Raw genomic sequence first — 19,929 nt, 5'->3', positions numbered from 1 at the left:
GCTTCGTCATGGATGCTTCGTCCGAATCTTTCGAAACGTTTCATTACGACTGAAAATGTCTTTGCCAAGAGAGGGTGGCGGCGGAACACAGGATTTGGAGATAAGATATGACTCAGGCGAATCAGAAACTCAGGCCACCAGAGGAAGGTGTCTCTTGCGCGTTGTGAACCCTCAACACTGAGAGTGTTGGCCCAGTAAGAAGAAAAACTGAAGACGTAACAAACATTTTATTCATGGCATTAAATCATGTAATAAATTTTGGTAAGATTTCACAAGATGAAGATGTTCAGTGGACACAGAAGTACAAAGTTAAATTCTTTAGGCAATCTGCATAGAAAGTTATATATATATATATATATATATATATATATATATATATATATATATATATATATATATATATATATATATATATATATATATATGTGTGTGTGTGTGTGTGTGTGTGTGTGTGTGTGTGTGTTACCGGACTCCGTCAGCTCGTGGGTACATCACTAGAGAAAAGTCACCTTTCGCGAGGATGTATCACCGTCAGTTAACGAAAGGGAGAACATTATCGTCGAGGAACTTTTTGATTTAAAGAAGTCCAACATTTCCATACTAGTGACCGGAGCGCAGCTTCGAAGCTGCAGGAACCCGATAAAACGGGTCCTGGGGTTTATGTATATGAAAAATCAATAAAAGCTAACACAACAAGAGTAAACATACCTAATGTTTATGTTTATATGTAAAGCTCAAATGAAAAATGATATTCATAGTATTTTTTCAGAGCCAATAGTTTCTTAAAAGAACAGATCAGTTAAACGTAAAAGAATGAAAAATATAATCTTCATGGTCATTCTAAGTCCAAGTTATCATGAAGCAACATCTGCTGACTTCCCTCACTTCCAGGGTTTCCTTATACATGGAAACTCCCTTGCTGCTCCTGCTGCTGCTCTCGTTGCTCCTGGTGGTGCGGTAGCCTGACGCCCTCCAGCAGCAGGGGCCGGCAGATGAAGTACACCATAGCCATGACTGTCTTGTACGTGCGGAAGATGGGCCCGAACACCCACATGTTCTGCAGGGAGAAAGACGCAGGTGTACGTACGTGCGTATGTGTGTGTGGGGGGGGGTGTCAGGGGCTCGGCTGGTACCCGAGGGTCAGGACTGGGAGAGAGAGAGAGAGAGAGAGAGAGAGAGAGAGAGAGAGAGAGAGAGAGAGAGAGAGAGAGAGAGAGAGAGAGAGAGGCATTTACCCGTCAGTTCCTTCTTTTTCTTTTTACAGTATGGAACTCCAGATTAAAGTAAAGATAGGCTTCTGGTGTTGTGTGTCTGCTGGCTGCTTATCTGTCGACACACGTCTGTATACTGATAGCAGAGGTCGAGTGAAAGAAGGAGCAGATATCATAATATTTACTGTCACATAAACTTCGTCATATAAGCTACACGAAACATTGAAGTTTAACTTCATTTCAGTTACCATTCACAAATTTAAACTACCAGTCCAACTAACGCTTCGTATGTTGTCATCTATTAGTCTAACAAACGAAGCTGATTGCTAATCAATTCATTAACCTATTGATCTACCACCATAAGATGAGGATGGTAAGGACTGTGTATCAATTTACTGTCCCACAATGCACTGGGAGGATCAAGAAAACTTTTGTCATAGAAGTGAATCAAATACCACTAATGCAGTCGACGTTCCATGAAAACTTCTGTATAAAAGAATTTACCACAAGTGTGTTTTCAACTTCTTATACAACTGGCTTGAAGCAAATACTCCTCGACACTGAAAATCTAGAAGTGTCTTAATTTTTTTGGTGAGGAAGATATCCACTGATAGATAATCAAGTTTATATAAAAAAGTTATGAAACTTTTTATCCTGAACTACAAAACAAACTGAAACAGTCTCTATGGAAAGCTATGGATGTAGCTACTTCCACCTCTTAAGCCTCTGGCAGTGTAGTGTGTCTGAACGTTTGTGTTGGGAGGGACTTCAGTCGTCAACAGACTTCATGAGAGGCTCATGGGACTGTAAACACCAGGTGAAGAACAATGTGGATTTTACGACATCTTCAGTCTCAAAATATCTCAGCTTTGATACCATTTTCATGAGAGTGCTGGACACAGCATCGCTTGTGTTCGCCCCCACTATCGACGTCCGTACCTCTGAATCAGAACCAAGCGACTGAATTTTTGTCAGGAATCATTATCAAATCAAGCGACTGATTCTTATTTTGGAACCATAATCAAACCAAGCGATTGAATCTATTTTGGAATCATTATCATTACGGTTTCTCGGCCAAATGACGTCTCGTTATCACTATGAATACGATGTCGTGGTCAATATGGTTCAGACTGACAACATCCTTGTCACCATTATGGGAGAAGCGATATCACATTAAGAGCATTTCAAGACTCGAACTGGCTCTGAAACAGCTTCGGCGCGGGCTCCAAATAACTTCAACACTGTGCTTCATTTACGCGTTTCTGCGAAAACTTCGTCAGTAAGTCAGTCCCTTAGGCACGACGGTACGACCCTCGAGCACTACAATACGACACTTGAGCAAGACGGTACGACCCTTTAGCAAGACAGTACGACCACTAAGTATGATGGCGTAGCCAGGTTATCGTATGCAAGAATCACACCATCGTACCCAGTGGCCATACTATCGTGCTCATGGGAATCAACATGTTCTCTGGGTGACTTGAACATTTCGTCGTTTTCTTGGTTCGGTTACGTCAACAAATTAAACCCTCTTAGTTCTCTTCTCTTTGTCACACTATCTTCACCACCTGGTCAGGAGGGAGGGCACTTGGGTCGTCGACAATCTTCTGGTACTTGACGAAGATATTTGAGAAGCAGAGGCCGATGGGAGCCATGACCGGGGCGATGAAGGTGAAGCAGAGGACCTCGAGGCAGCGGTACACGGCGGCCATCAATGTCTTGTACACCCTGAACACTGGCCCGAACACCCACACACCCTAGGCCAGGGAGGAGAGGGAGAGAGAGAAAGAAAGCAGGAGGGAGTTAAACTAGAACTACATAACTGATAAAGGCTTAAAAAGAGAGAGGCAAAAAGCCGAAAGATATTAATCATACGAAAAAGGTTCAGAATACCAACCCTCTCTACAAAAAAAGTTTGGTGAGACTATGGCGCTACTGACAACAGATGGATGGTTTATCCCGGGCGTCTCTCTCTCTCTCTCTCTCTCTCTCTCTCTCTCTCTCTCTCTCTCTCTCTCTCTCTCTCTCTCTCTCTCTCTCTCTCTCTCTCTCATAACATATGCGCCAGGGTTCTGGTGTAGGACCACCACTATTCTTGATGTATGCATATGACTTGCCAAAAGCTATGGACTTGTATCTGTTTGTAGATGACACAAAGGTCATGATGAGGGAGGTGTAAAGCGAGGAGGAAGAACTGTGTCAACTTACAAGGCGACCTAGACAGACACTGAAATCTAGGGACGAGGATGGGTCAAAGCGAGAGAAGGCCCTCATCCGATCATCATCAAGCAAGAAATAAACTGGGGATATTACCCCACAGGGACCCCTATTCACTCAGAACAAGGGACAGGATGGATTCCCTGGAACAGAGTTTGTTGAGAGGCTGTACTCTCTCTCAGCAAAGGTGATTTTCCACTTGTGCAACCTGAAGTAGGCAGAGTCAGGAAACACACACACACACACACACACACACACGCACAGAGAGAGAGAGAGAGAGAGAGAGAGAGAGAGAGAGAGAGAGAGAGAGAGAGAGAGAGAGAGAGAGAGAGAGAGAGAGCGAGAGAGAGAGAATGTAATGATCGAAAATTATTTACAGTGACACTAATTCATCAACAGATTTGGAATTTGTGAAACATTCCTGTAAATGTCTAGCAACTCATAATAGAAATAGAACCAATAAATGTACACGATGTAATTCTCATTTGTAATTGATTACATTCGTTGCTTTACTGCAATTTGTAACTCTATAAAACACTAAAGTCTTTTTGATTTGTAAATTTGATAAGTATTGTAAGTTTTCTTTAGTATTATTTCTTTTTGTGTGTGTTGATGTATGTAAAGATGCGTCAAAACTAAGCTGGGCACAAGTCATGTCAATGACAGCCCTTCCTAGGCCCGGTGTGCCATTACTGACAACGTTTCCCATGTGCAACTGTGCTGTAGTGGACTCCTTAAATGCATGTGTATTCTAAATAAATAGGTATGCATTGCTTCATCACAAAAAAATTGACTAAGTGTTCCTTAAGAAGGGTTTGTAAGTGTTATAATCACAGTACATAAAGGAATTAGCAGCGAAAACGAGAGTAGGACAAGAGACGCCCAAGTGATTTTTGTATAACTGAGTGAATGACATTACATGAATCATTTTCTAATATTTTACGCAGCATGCCAACTATTTGTTACCATTTGTTTAAAAAATAGTGAGTGATCAATTTCGATACTTGATGTGTATTGTGTAGAATGTATCCTAAACACTAACACTAGCTGTTCATGTGCCAAATAGGTCGACTCTCAGAGCCATCCTTTTTTTTTAAGACAACTCAGTCGTGGTCAAATCAGGTCTCCTGTTGTTTGTCTATGTAAACTCATGTAAAGCCTGTTCGCTCACTCCATGTAAAACCTTGAAATCTTGCGATATATAGGGGATACTCTATCAAATTTGAACGAAATTGATCGTAGAATTTGTTATGGAAATGAACTAAAAGTAACCATCAATGATATCGATCAGTGATCCTGTAACAAAGAACATGTATTTAAAATAAAAATGGCTTGTAAAAAAAATTGACATAAGCGTGAAGTTACTTACAAAAAAGGCGACAACAGCGAAGGTTATTCCATACACCACTGCCAGAACCGGAGCGAGCAGGAAGGTGAACACGGCGTAGACTGAACTCAGCAGGAAGCTGTGCAGAAATACAGATCAACTTCATTGTCTCTATAATAACACTGTTTGAACAGACGTTGTTATCAGCTTGTTATCATGTTAGTAGGATTATATACAAAAGCTGGACATCATCTTGAAGCTGTATGTAAATTGTCATATATACTATTAATTATGTAATTTATGTGAAGTAATTTAGCCATCGCTTAATACCTTTGGATATTGAGTGATTCTGCTTCGTTATTGGGTGTAGTTTTCAGAAACTAAAACAAGAGTTGTGGAGAATGATTTGGGGCTTTTCATTTTACGATATCAAATACGGAGAAAAAGGTGAGGGTTATGGAGATTAGTTAAAAATTTGAGCTAAGCATCTTAAAAGTAACACAATTGTAAGAAAATACAATTAGTTATGAAGATTTCATGTACTCTCTCCAGGCACCTGGTAACTGCCTAATTATGTTAAGTGAAAAATGAATGCTAACAAACCTTTCAAATGATATGAAAAATAAAATAAATCTTACCTAATGGAAAGGTTAGTTAGGGTTTCACGGATTCTACTGATTTTTAGCAGGTTTCTTTTTGGTTAATTGACCTTTCATTTTCCCTGACCTTCATAAAGTTCATGACCCCCACTACTATCATCTTTGATGTTATCACTCAACATCTCAAGCTCTCAGAGCCGCGTTGCCAAAGTGATATTTTACTGCAATTAATATGAGGACGTTCTTGAATTTGACGGAGTTAGCTGTTAGGCTTAAAGATAATTTAAGGTTTTATAATGCAGCGCAATATGCTTTTGTTTACCATATTATACTATAGAAAAAAGGCAATAGTATGGATAAAAGAAAATTAATCTTTATCAGGGGAGACAAAACCATTGATATTAAAGATGGAAATTAATCTTTCCAACAAAACGAGAAGTAAACGACACAGAGGACGTTACCTGCTGTACTCAAAATGGACTAAAATGTACACAAAATACTGATTCTGAATAAGGAGGTACTGTTTTTACAGGGAGATTGCTGAACCTTGCAAAACTAGTGATGACAAGACAAAGGGAGAGTTGCTCTGTACAAAGTGAATACCGGATTTTGAAAAGGAAAACAGTATTGAACTATTCAAGAGATAGACGAAGAGCATAAAAGAAGTCTTGAAGTATGAAAGACGCTGAGCTATATTATGTGTGTATGTGTCGGTGTAAAGATTTTTCATGTTATGCCTGGCATGGGCTCTTGGTGGCATCTCGTCCTCAGGGTGCTATTACTGGCGCATGGCAGGTGTGTTCTTGGAGTGCCATTACTGGCACAGGTTTGGTATGTCTGCTAGTGTTTGGGCACATTGAGATGGATGTGTGTGTTGTGTATGATGTGAATGATCTTTGTTAAGAAGGTAGAAGCTTTTGTGAAGGGGACACTGACCTGTATTAAGAGCAATAGCCTTTGTAGCGTGGCACTAATTAGCAAAACGAAAATTACATGAAACGGGATTATTGACATGCTGAGGGTACTAAGAGTGGGGCCACTGTGCAATGCAGTGACACTTGCCACCAATGAAAGTGGGACCTCACTACTGTAATAGGAGTAGTGACTTGTATAAATACAATATGGACAATATACGTACTGTATGTGGCCTTGGAATTATCTTACACACCTGAAGGTGTTAAGAGATCATTCGGTTGGTGGATTAAGTAGCTTCACATTGACTAATGACCCTGGCAGTTGACAAGCCAAGTCCTTAATGAAAGTATTCAAGTGAAGGGAGGGAAAATGGCCCCCAATAGGCCACAATAGCTCGAAATAGCTGGTAATGGAGACACAACCTACAGCAAAGGGATTCTGGCCTTATTGAGAAGTGGTTCCGGCATGAAAAAGGGGTCATAATGAAGTGTACATAAGCGATACTGACCTGTACAAGCAAGCGGTGTAAAGTCGAAGGAACTTTGGAGTAAACATAGCTTCTGGTTCAACAATGACGTCACGGAAACCCACCTAGGAGAAAGAAAACGCCAGTCAGGTGATGACGGAGGTTACAAGGAAGAGTGAGCAGTGGAAGAAATGAACAGAAAAAGTGGACTCAGAGTATAATGATGAGAGGCAATAGTGATGTAAAAGGTAAAATGAATGAAATTGTGTATTAAATGAGAAAATAAGGAATGGAAGTAATTAAAATATATATTGACGAAAAAGAAAGTACCATTTGGGTACAGGTAAAGCATATCTTATAAACTAACAATCAGTTTAAGATGATAGGAATATGTAAATCAACATTCATAGGCGAAACACACAGTTCACGACCACAGTGTGTTTGTCATCACAGGAAAAGTTGGAAGAAGTGTGAAAGAATAACATTTATGAGAAAGACATTTTGATAATTACATACAGTGACAATGTCTCTTACTCTATGATTATCATAATAGTGTCCCTTTGGTTTTGACGAAAAAATATAAGTTGGGAATGAAAATTAATGAGAAACGAAATAGGAAATTGAGAAATGACAAAGGACTCAAGACTTACCCTTAGGTAGCTCAGTTCATTCCATCCCTTACGTCTCTCAATGGCTTTGATCCTCCTCAGCATTCTCCTGACGGTGGAGACCTCTGCTTTGCTCGGGTTGCCGGGGACGACGTCGAGATTGAGGACATCAGCGGCACTCTGGCCTTCTGGGTAATACTGTTGGTCGCTCATCACCACGTAGGTCGTCCCATCATTCGCCGTGTACCTTCCTGGAGGTATCTGGGTGCTCCTCACAGTCATGGTCGTGTCTAGAGGAGGCTGCAGGATGTGTTGTGTGGTGCTGAGTCCAGCAGAGGAAGGGGCGTGTCCTGTGGCTATGATTCCAGTAGACACAGGGGCGTGTCCAGTGGCCATGACTTCAGTAAATGAGGGGCCATGTCCAGAGGCCATGACCCCAGGGGCAGCCGTCCCGTGCTGTGCGACGATGACTTGAGATACAGGGGTGTGACCTGAAGTGAGGACTCCAGGGGTCATGGGCAGGTGTCCTGTGGCAGTGAATCCAGGGATATGAGATGCGTGCGCCGGGGTCACAACCCCATGAGGCACAGAGGGAAGACCTGGGGTCAGTGTTTCGGGTGCCGGTGGGTGACTTGTCGTTAGGACCACAGATGGGATGTGTGGTGCACCTCCTGATGTGGACAATGTTGTATATCCTGACGTAGTGAGTCCCGGGGGTGGATGTGTATAGTCTTTGGAAGTAACTATACCAGACAGTGTTTGTCTGTGTCCGGATAACACGTTGGTTCCAGGTGCCATATGTGCCTGTACTGCCATGGCTCCAGTTGCCATATGTGTCTGTCCTTCAATAGCTCCAGGTGCCATATGTGTCTGTCCTTCAGTGGCTCCAAGTGCCATAAGTGTCTGTCCTTCAGTGGCTCCTAGTGCCATATGTGTCTGTCCTTCAGTTGTTCCAGGTCCCATAAGTGTTTGCTCATCAGTGGCTCCTAGTGCCATATGTGTCTGTCCTTCAGTTGTTCCAGGTCCCATAAGTGTTTGCTCATCAGTGGCTCCTAGTGCCATATGTGTATGTCCTTCAGTGGCTCCAGGTGCCATAAATGTCTGTCCTTCAATAGCTCCAGGTGCCATATGTGTCTGTCCTTCAGTGGCTCCAAGTGCCATAAGTGTCTGTCCTTCAGTGGCTCTAGGTGCCGTATGTGTCTGTCCTTCAGTGGCTTCCAGGTGTCATACAGTGTCTGTCCTTCAGTGGCTCCAGGTGCCACCTGGAATCTTTCCCTCAGGAGCGACGACTCCAGGCGCTACCTGCAGGCTTCTCTCTCCATCAGCCCCAGATGGCACTCGTACTTGTCCCTCCGAGATATTGACCCCAGGATTAACAAATCCTTCCGCGTCTGTGCTCCCTGTACGCTGCAGGAGCACCTGCTTATGAGCTGCAGGTGTTTTGAGCCAAGGGAGCTGACCTGCCTCTGCTGCTGCAGCTTTAAGCAGCAGCAGAGGCATCTCATCAGTCTGGCTGAGTCGTGGCGACCCACCCTCCATCTTGTACGGTGGCGACGCCTCTCTCCGTCGCAAGTTCGTCCTCTTGTCGTCTCGGGTCTGATCTGTCGTTCCGTCGTCTCCCCGACTCGTCGCACTAGTTTTCTCTGTCAGTTCGTAGCTACTGGAGGGGCGCGGATCTTCACGACTACCTGGAGATACTTGGCTGGCAAGGAACTCCCTGAGGAACTTCGACATTTGTTGACTTATGAAGCTGGTCTCCCTCTTCAGGGAAGCTTTAACCTCGCCTTGGGGATGTCCCTCTTTTGCCTTCGACCTTAGTTTGTTCTTCTCTGGTCTTCCTGTCCTTCCCTACGGCGCCTGTCTTGTCTTCCCCAACATCGATCTCGTCTTCGTCCATCCCCCCGTCACCAGCATCAACTTCCTCATCTTCACCACAGACTCCACCATCACCATCGTCATCTTTCTGGTCCTTTTTGTCATCTTTTTTGTCTTCATCTTTCTTCTCTTCATTTTTGTTCTTGTCGTCTCCACTTTCGTCATCTTTGTCATCGTCCTTCTTTTTGTCTTTGTCTTTGTCTTTATCTTTGTCTTCACCTTTATTTTTCTTTTTGTCTTCATCTTTCTTTTTCTCTGTCCCTCCTTTTGTTTTCTGCTTTGGCTTTTTACCCATAATGGCTCATCAACCTACGAGGAAGCATGGAGTTAGTCAGGTGTATATAAATATCAACTTAACGGTAAAATATATATAATAATAAGTTTAGATTAAACACTCACTTAACATCAAATAATCCACACATAAGATCAACCCTTTAAACTTCTGTTCATATGTTTGTGTTGCTATCTGTCAACAGTGATCAGTTCACTGTGGCACTCAAATATTGTTTTGTATTTTGTATAAACATTAAACCGAGTAACTATTGAACCACTCTGTATCTCTCGAAAAAAAAAATTTGTCCTTGTGCCTAGTGGTTGTTAAACATGATTGGTTGGTTGGTCCGTTAGGCTGTTGTCTGATGAGGGACATCTTTAAACTTATAAGAAAAGATGAAGGTGTAATGTATTTGTTGTTATCATTAGCGGAGGAATGGAATTAAAATGATAGAACAGTGAATGGTGACACTAAAGAGAGGTTTTAAAAAATTATATGGACCGTTTTCTGTTGAAGTAATTTACTTATGTTGTTCGAAACTTCACTGCCGACTGAATTTTTTCTGTCAAAATAACTTCAACACTTTGTCACTTCGGACATTCTAGTTCAAGAAAGTGGATTACCACAAGGAAGTGTATTCAGCCCAATTCTTATCAGTTCTCTGTCATCAACAGCCATCCCCTAGGAATCTATCTCCCAGAAAACATATATAACCAATCATTGTTTCCTCGCGATCGTGTAGTGTGGCAATCATGCTGTATTAAACTCTGTTTCACGTTGAGCCTAAGTGGATATTAAAGTTCTCTTCTACAAGAACTGTCAGTTGTTTTTACACTGAAGACCAAAATTCCTATTTCAAAATTTGAACAGTATGTCAAAATTATTCCCTACAGAAATTTGATAAAAAATTCTAGGCCTGCACTTTCATCACAGACGTAACTAAAAACAAGACAATTACTATTTGGCATAACAAAAAGATAATGTCCTCAAGTAACTATCTAGTCATATTAAGATGCTGATGAAAAATGTTTGTAAGGCCTACCACGACTCAAAGGTATATCCTTCAGCGAGCGACACAATCTTGAGGAGGTTGGAAATGTTACATAATAAATATAATTGTGAATGTGTCTTGGAGCTCTGAGCTGTACGTGGGTCGCGCGCACGGAAACTGAGGCAATTGTGTCTACCTCGCACTTACTTCTGGATTCAGGACGACCTGAAAACGAAACATCAACCATCTAGCCTGGCGACCGCTCCTCCTACAACAGCATCTTGCGAAGAACTAGCGTCAGGGCCCTGGTCCTCAGGCCCCACGTCCTATGCCGACCGACGAAAATGACCCTAGCGAGAGGTGTGGGTGAGCAGACGACACAAGAGCCGCCCAACATCACCGACAACCTCCTCGCCGACAGTAGGGACGCGCCTGAGGAACAGATCCTGCCGTCGGCGACATCAAGTCACTACTGACCATCCTGACTGCTTCCACCTCTACACGGGCGGCTCCAAGGCAGACGAATGGTTGCAAATGTGGAGACGTCCGAATGTTTCTTCCGAATCTGTTTGCCCAGCTGCGACAGCCGTAAATTATGTAATCAACTCAACAATGAATTGTGATATTTCCAGACTCTACGTCCCCGTGAAAAGCTACTCATTGTGCTGCGGATTCAACAAATTGCAGTGCAACGTTATTCATAAATTAGGTGCATGTCAAACCCGTCATCTTGACCTAGGTACCTGGCCATTGCATTATCCACAGCAACGAACAGGCAAGATACCCTGGGAACTGCACGTCTTGCCTCTTTCTTTAAGGAAGAAAACAAGAAATTTTGTGTGCCAGTCAACAGATCAGTCTAAACCTTCACTACATAATCGAAGAGAAACACAATAGCACACTGTCTTGCGAGGGAAAAGAAGTCAGGAGATTGTCATTGTAAGATTAAAGAAAGAACTAAAATCAAAACAGACCAACACTCGATCATCACTCGTGTATCTAAAGTAATGTCACTCCATGCTGTTCTCCCACCTGAGCGGGAGACATAAAAATAACAGCGTTTTCCAACAAGCAAGTCTATTTAAACAATCTGCATGAAATTTTAAGTATATTCATAAATATAATTATAATCTTACATGTATAAAAATAATATGTAATCATATGTTAAGTTTTACATTTTAATTAAAAAAAAATTGATGTCTTATATATTTAAAGATTTACGTTAAAAATACATTAATAAATTAACACAAATACGAATCAATATTTTTTTTATTGTGAGTGTCGTCATCATGGCACAACACGCCCAAGCAAGACCATCTCGTGTGTACAGAACAAGAGAGGAAAGAATGTAGAAATGCATCAGGGCTCTGCAGGAGCCTTAAAACCTGACTCCTTAGAAAAAAAGGTTATAGAAAGAGAAAAAAAAAACATGAAAGATAATACCACAGCTTCGGTATTCGAGAGAAGGAGGTATTATAACGGTCAATCATTGTAAAGCCGGTCCGCATACAGGTATTGTAAGACCCGCAGTCATACACGTACCTCGGGTCCAACACTTGGTGTCAACGATATATGCATCCAGTTCCAGACATCAACTGCCAAAATAATACCTATGTAACGAGAGAGCTACATTGAGGGGAATCCTGAGATAGGAAGGAAGGATGAATTTAGATATACTACAGCAATTATTATTACCAATTATTATTATTATTATCATTATTATTATTATTATTATTATTATTATTATTATTATTATTATACCAGAACCCATTTGTGGAACTCCTGTGACTTCAATTTTCTACTGCGTAGAGAAATCATACACGAGACGATAAGTTTTCAATTTCATATACTCGGTACCAGTGAAACACCACAACACAAACAGTCACGGCACCTGTACAATTTCCCATCATGGACCACACACAGGCATAGTGAGTGTACGTGGTCTTAGAATTATCTTGAACACCTGAAGGTGTTCAAGATTTTTCGATTGGTGGATGTAAACTACGTTGACGGCCTTAATGACCCTCCCTGGCAGTTGATAGGTCAAACCCCCAACCAACCAACCTTCTGAGATACAGACTTTGTGATGTTGATAAATTGGGATTTGCAGGACGGTGGAAGATATGGTTACGCCAGTGTTTATGAAATTACCGGGCTGAATTTCGATGTCTCGAAACTGATGACTGTGAGAGAAGTAACGCTTTAAAAGGTTTGGCAAGAAATTGCGTTTAATCACAATCAAATTTAACCAGGTTACTCCTCTCCTATTCCGAGATGTTTCACCATTAAAAGGAGAAAAATATGTTTAATACGATAAAAAGAACACGAGAACTATAAGGAAGGGGGAAGTGAGAAGTGAGTTGAAGAATGTAGACTTAAATCATCAGCATAACATGGAATAAGGATAGACATTGAAGGGAGAATATCGTTTAAGGAGATAACAAAAAACGCAGGTTATAAGAAACCTTGCAGACCCCGCTGTTCAAAGGACTGTCTTAAACAGAATTTCATACGAGATATGTTACAACAGAAAACGAGAATTCAGTTCCGTGAATGGAACGATAATTTTCATTCATTTAGTGTTTTTCAAGATTGAATATTGTTGTTCTCGAAAGACAAGAAACACAAGCCACACTACAGTATGCGGCACACAGCACTTAAAGTAAATATGACGAAGTTACGCTTCTTAGTGTATATTCCTTAGTCAACGATTATTAAGATTACTTGATTATTTACAGATGACTAACACTTTCTATGAAGACATATGGCTCAATAATATTACAGGTAAAGTATCCACCGCTTGATAAACGATTCTCAGCATAGATTTCGACGAAATAACTCCTCTCTGAAACTGACAGATCTGATCAACATGTATGATGAAAGTAAAGGAGTTGGTCATATATTTAGATCTCCATAAACCATTCGATAAAAGTTTCTCAATAAAGGTATTGACATGGCATAATAGGTGTTGTGCTTTGGTGGTTAGGATATTAGTTGAATGGGTGTAGTGATTGATGGTCAAGTCACTCTGAAGGGTTGGAAGTAACAAAGTGGTGTGTCACAGGGATCAGTCGTGCGACATATTTACCAGTGATACTGATAATGGTCTGCGTTGTGATATATCGGAACGTGCAAACGATGAAGCTGGAAAATTAATCTATAACAAAAAGTGAATGTTTGGGGTTACACAGACATAAACAAGCTGACGACGGTCTGGGCTCACAAGGTCGCATATCATAACACTGATGAATGCAGAATTACCTTTGTATGTAGTAAAAACGAGAAGGCAAGTTACGAAGGATAAACGGGGAGAAAAACCGACTTGGATGTTATAATCTCTGGTGACTGAAAGCCAAGAAAGCCATGAACAGCAATATAAAAAAGAGTGCACAAAGTTCCTGCTTTCATTGGTAGAGTTCTCAAATAGAAATCATCCTCACTTTTAACAATCTATTGGTGTTTTCCAACAATGAAAACTATCCACTTTTGGTCACCCGACTTGAAAGATATAGACAGAATCGTGAAGACAAAATTCAGCAGTCAGCTACCAATGAATCATTCCCGGACCGAGAAATAAACCCCGTGAGACATGACTGAACGACTTAAGATTATCCAGCTTAGAAAGGAGGTTGAAAGGTGGTCGAACACAAGTATTCGAAAATTTTCAAAATCTTCAGTTAAGTCGATCTAACAAGCTACTAAAGGACACATTCGTCTCATGTCACTCACAGTAATGGATACAAACTCGTGGGCAAACGTCTTACCTGCAATAAGGTGAAGTGCTTTGTCTTGAACAGGGTCAACATACGGAACTACCTACAAATCAAAGTAGATGAAAGCAAAACCGTTGAGACGTTTAACAGACTTGGGGAATATTTCGATTCAAATCTACGCCTGACTTTATTTGCGCCTCCTTAACTACAAATAAAGATAACAGGAATTTTTCTCTGAATCATCTTTATATCTTTCTACTCTCACGACACCATTCCATGAGTTTCTGATCTCTTCCAGTGTCACAGATTCTAAAGGACCCAGCGGTCTGTTGCTCTTTGAATTAATTTGCACGATTAGAAAAACAATGTTCTCTCACTTACGCAAGAGATACAGCAAGAATTTGACCTTTGTTTTTCTAAATAGTAACTGATCCTGTTCAGATTGCTAATTGTCTGATTTTGAGTGTATGGATAACCAATCTATTGGTCAAATTCTACCAGATAGCAAGGGATGGGAGATCTATTACATTATCGTCATCAACCGGTTGATAAAAATCCCGGCCGAAGCCAAGAAGAAATCAGGATGAATACATACCTATGTAGGGTACACGAGAACAAAGAAACACATGTAAGATAGGCATCAATGGTATAGGTATACATATATATATATATATATATATATATATATATATATATATATATATATATATATATATATATATATTTTTTTTTTTTTTTTTTTTTTTTTTCGTTCTTTCTTTTCTTAAACTATTTGCCATTTCCCGCGTTAGCGAGGTAGCATTAAAAACAGAGGACTGGGCCTTTTTTGGAATATCCTCACCTGGCCCCCTCTGTTCCTTCTTTTGGAAAATTAAAAAAAAAAAACGAGAGGGGAGGATTTCCAGCCCCCCGCTCCCTCCCCTTTTAGTCGCCTTCTACGACACGCAGGGAATACGTGGGAAGTATTCTTAATCCCCTATCCCCAGGGATACTATATATATATATGTATATATATATATATATATATATATATATATATATATATATATATATATATATATATATATATATATATATATATACATATATATACATATATATACGTGTGCGTGTGTGTGTGTGTGTGCCATTAATGTCACCTCGAGCACACATTCCCGACCTGTGTCGGAAATGGTGCGCCTGAAAACGGTTTATCATTGGCAAGAGCAGGCGCTGTACTGTCCCCTGTTAGATACTATAGTGGCAAGGAGGCATCTATTGCGAAGTGAGCACCTGAAATCAGGTAGAATCAGTTATGCAGAAATACTGACTATAGCAATTTTACAATTGGCGGCAATGGCCGTAAGATGGGGGAGGTTGGGCGTCCCTCGTAAACAAGTTTGAACGCAAGATCTCCGGTACTAACAATAACACGCAGAAGATTCTAAACTCCAATTCAAACCGTATTGACTGCAGAAGTCCCTAAAGATCCTGGATTAGGCGCCGTGTGAAAAAGACAGCCATAAACGGATACCGCAAAGCGAGGATGTCGGCATAATTGGGGTGACAGAAACAAGAGCGTCTCATGCGACCTTGATGCTGTGTTTGAGTTGTTGAGAGCTAAGACGCCAGCAGGTGGTACTCAAGCCTATCAACTGCCAGGGAGGGTCATTAAGATCGTCAACGTCAAGGTGCCATATCCACCAACCATAACAAATTCAACACGTTTAGGTGTTAAGAATAATTCTATGGCCACCTACACTTTCACTTTGTCTTTAGCTTATATAATGTGTATCTAAGCTCCCACTATAGTATATTTCTACAGGGTGGTCAATTGACAGAGGTGTGTGTGCCCCCCCCCTCCCCCCAAATTTGAGCATTTCGAAACCTTAGCACGCTGCCTCTTGATTGGATCTCACACCCGTCCAGGAAAAATTGAAATTTATCCCCAGTGTATTCTGAGGGATACTAGGGGCTGACTTGTTAGTAAAACGATGTATCACAAATCATGTAAGTAAACATTCACACCTGTACATGATTACATTCTATATGTACACAAAGGAGTGTGTAGCAGTCGGTTGCTTATTTGAGCAAGAGGCCTGACGACTGCCAACGGTCATTTAAAGCCGTCAGAATTAAACTACATCCACCAACTGAAAATTATTCAACACCTTTAAGGTGTTATGTATAATCCTAAGACCACATACACTCCACTGTGTTTATGGCCCTTGACTGTTCAAGAGGCTAATAACACAAATAAGGGTAATACTTCTCACATTTCTGTTAAAATGCAGAAAAAAATAGAATAAGGACATTCCAGGGCATCACATCCCCAGACCAGTGTTCAAACTGGAGGAAATAACGCAAGTATTTGAAGATGGTAAAGAGTATTGTGTAACTTATCTTTTCAATGTAACAGTACTCAAGATATGATTGTCACAATCTATGTGACAAGTCAAAAATAACAGCGTATTCCAAATAAGGTCTAACACCTGGAAATTGTAATTAGAAAATCTAAACATAATTATTATAACTACAGTAAAGGTAAAAGAACTTTATGTTCTAATAGTAAAACTGAGTTATATCATAAAATTCTTACTTTAAATTCTTATTTGATTTTATCTATACATTTAAATATTATGAGTTATATAAATATAGAACACTTTTATAAGATATATCACAGAAAATCATGAGACGCGTTATTATAGAAAACTAAAGTTATAGTCAGTAAAGAGCAACATCATTTTCGTCGATTCACACTACAGTGTTTTGAGCACACTGATTCTTCTTCCGCGCCACCACCCACAGGATGGATATAGAAATCCACAATAAATCAACCGGTTTTGTGGCACAAATCAATTCATCATCGCTCAATATTTTGCAAAATTCTAGACTGAAAAAAATCAAAATCTCGTGAAAGAATAAAACTCAACATTAATACGGTACGACCATAGTAGTAACAGTGTTAATTAGTTTCACAGAGACATACTTAAGATATGTTGGCAACTGACAGTTCAAGCCGCTGGTAGAGCGGTCATGTGGTTCTTGTGACTGAGGACTTGTCTGTGGAGCTGGATGTATAAAAAAAAATGCTCTTGACATCTTAATTCACTGTTAAGGGTAATTGATCATTCAATTAATAATTTACCTTAACAATCCATATGTCAAAAATTTGAATAGATAAAAATTGTAAGGGGAAAAGAATGAAAATGAATAAGTTCCCCTGAGGATTTAGCTGTGTGAATTATATATCGTTGATAAATATCACGTGTGTGTGTATGTGTGTGTGTGTGTAGATTCGTCAAGACTAAGCTTGGTAAGGGTTCGTCAATGACAGTTATTACTGGTAATGGTCAAGCGTGTGTGTTTAAGGTGCCAATATTGGCACATGAATGTCTGTCTTCAAGGTGTCATTGGTGGCAAAGATGTTTGGATATTTGTTGTGTAAAATATAATGAAATCCTACATTAAAAAAGTTATAACTTCTTCAACGGAGTTGTAAAATAGAATTCTATCCTGTTGATCATATTCATCACTAAATGTATGATTTCCCTGAGACATTATTAATAAGCATATGTAATGTCAGCAGGTTTTGTACTTAAGAAGATGCATAACCTGATTAAATAGTAACAGATTGAAGAATTATAAGGAAGACAATGTTCCCCCGTTTGTGCGGGAGATATAAAAATACTTGAACTCAGTCCGAGCTGTGGACGATCTAATGTTCTGCAGCCCACAGCATAACTTCGAAGTACAAATATATCCAAGAATAAGTATTCTATGTAAATTCATCAATAACATCTTTTTTATTAGATCTTCCAAACTGATTATATATTGTAATGTTTGTCTTTAATCTAATTAATTAAATGATTAGATTTAAGTTCTTATATTTTAGTTCGTACCCGACTTTCAATGCAAGCCACTATATTGAAGAAAACTAGAAATACAGTCTGTGAGTTGCACAATCATAATCAAATATTTATTATTGCTTTGCAAGATTCAAAATTCAATACTTTCAGTTCTCGAAAGATAAGAAAATGTAGCTAGAATACGGTGATTTCGTATCTCCATTACAATGATACTAGTTTCAAGAAGCTTCGTACGTATGGCATCAGTTAACATATTAAGTTCAATAAAGCAAAATTCAACATTTCACGTTTTACACAATTCACTTATTCAAGAAAGAGTCCACTACACGTGTTACATAAGGGCCAACCTATGTCAGTAATGCCATCCCGAACACACACACCCGACCTATGCCAGTATTGGCACCTCAAGAACTGGCTATCATTGACAAGAGTTCGTTTTGGCTGATCTTTACACACATACACACACACCCCTAGGCGGAGGTGTGTGCGTGTATGCATACATATATAGGAGTAAAAAACAAGGTACACATTTGAACGTTTTAGAACTTGGGGCTACGTGTGTTTAAAACTCTATCTTTGTAAATCATAAATAGTATTGACGAATACGATTCACATTACTCATCATTTCCCCAGACTCGGCTCATACAACAACAGCTGTCGACTGGTTAATTCTTTCGGCCCCAGCCCCACCGACTGCCAAGGTCATTAAAAGGCAGACAACGTTATTTTGGAACCACCAGTCTAAATGACCCGAAACAAGTTTTTCGGGTGTTCAAGATCATTTTAAGACCATACACCCTCTCAAAGCATGTATGACCCTTAAGGTATCAGAGAAGCAACTCTCCTCTACTCTCTTATACATGCTTTTCTGCCACCATGGCAAAGCCAGCTTTCACAGATTTAAGCCGAAAACAAGGACACTTTTCTAAAGTCCTCAGGCCTCCTAAGATATCACTGACAGACAATTTCTAATACTCTAGATATGATTTTTCTCGCGTTTGTTTGATTCCCAGCGTTCCTACACTTCCCATAAGATCTCAGGCATTGTCAACTTTTGTTAGTCTGAATTGTTCCGAACACAATGTCCATAAGATTCATTTGAAACGATCCACTGGTGTTCGAATCTGCTTCTTATTATTTCACTACTTATTTTAACTCTAACAAACAACTCAGTGTTATCTTTTCCTAGTATCAACGAAAATGATTTGGAAGAAGTTCTATTTACGAGAGAGAAAGAGAAGTTTGAACTTTTCTGAAGAAATGAAGATATAAAATGAACTGGAAAAGTGTGAGCCTTTCATTTAAAATGTTTACCTCATGTTCGAGAGAATTTGACTCGAGATGTGAGCGTTCATGATGTGAAAGGAAATATTCCTACTCTATCTATTACAACCACAATATATGACTCAGTAAGAACACATTATCACATAATAATGAATGTGTGATGACCTACTTAGTGAAGAATGACTTACAATGTTGTCAGGGAAGTATTACTTGTGTCGCAGACGTCGTCCACCTCCTGCTGTGGACACTAACAAGATCTACTGAACCTTTGTCTTGGTGTAACGAAGAAACGCTGAATTTTTGAGGTGCTTTATAATGATTTGAAAAAGAAAACGGAAATAAAGGCCACCTTCACTTTCATTTCTCTAGCCAGAAATAAGGCTGAGATGAATATTTACCAAAGTGATATACGAGTTTGTTGTCATTCAACCTAAGGAATCATTTCACATTAATTATCTGAACGCGAAAGTTTATAAAATAATGTTTGTCATGGTATGTTATAATACTTTCAAAGTTTCACTGTTTCAGGCCATAATTGGATTATCTTACTATGGTAATTAGGACAGCACTTCATGATTTAAATTAATTTGGAATGCGTTTT

At 39.9% G+C, this 19,929-nt stretch overlaps 2 protein-coding genes across 3 annotated transcripts; both read right to left on the bottom strand.

Moving 5' to 3' along the window:
- Positions 1–716: 716 nt before the first annotated feature.
- LOC139753134 (uncharacterized) lies at positions 717–8,555 on the bottom strand. 2 transcript variants are annotated; one of them, XM_071669288.1, is made up of 4 exons: positions 7,386–8,555; positions 6,778–6,860; positions 4,798–4,894; positions 717–1,057 (listed from the first exon to the last, which is right to left on the bottom strand). In XM_071669288.1, exons 1-4 carry the CDS (start codon positions 8,502–8,504, stop codon positions 899–901), a joined length of 1,458 nt encoding a protein of 485 aa, XP_071525389.1. In that variant the 5' UTR covers positions 8,505–8,555; the 3' UTR covers positions 717–898. The 2 variants fall into 2 exon arrangements, with proteins under 2 accessions (XP_071525389.1, XP_071525379.1); XM_071669278.1 differs by lacking the exon at positions 717–1,057 and adding an exon at positions 1,409–2,968.
- A 26-nt stretch (positions 8,556–8,581) lies between these two features.
- LOC139753131 (uncharacterized) lies at positions 8,582–19,598 on the bottom strand. Its single transcript, XM_071669265.1, has 2 exons — positions 19,517–19,598; positions 8,582–9,527 (listed from the first exon to the last, which is right to left on the bottom strand). The coding sequence occupies exon 2, from the start codon at positions 9,511–9,513 to the stop codon at positions 9,118–9,120; it is 396 nt and encodes a 131-aa protein (XP_071525366.1). The 5' UTR covers positions 9,514–9,527; positions 19,517–19,598; the 3' UTR covers positions 8,582–9,117.
- Positions 19,599–19,929: the final 331 nt, after the last annotated feature.

The sequence above is a fragment of the Panulirus ornatus genome, chromosome 2 (assembly GCF_036320965.1).
Source record: "Panulirus ornatus isolate Po-2019 chromosome 2, ASM3632096v1, whole genome shotgun sequence".
In the NCBI taxonomy this organism is placed as follows: domain Eukaryota; kingdom Metazoa; phylum Arthropoda; class Malacostraca; order Decapoda; family Palinuridae; genus Panulirus; species Panulirus ornatus.
This window is presented reverse-complemented; position numbering and strand designations above follow the sequence as displayed.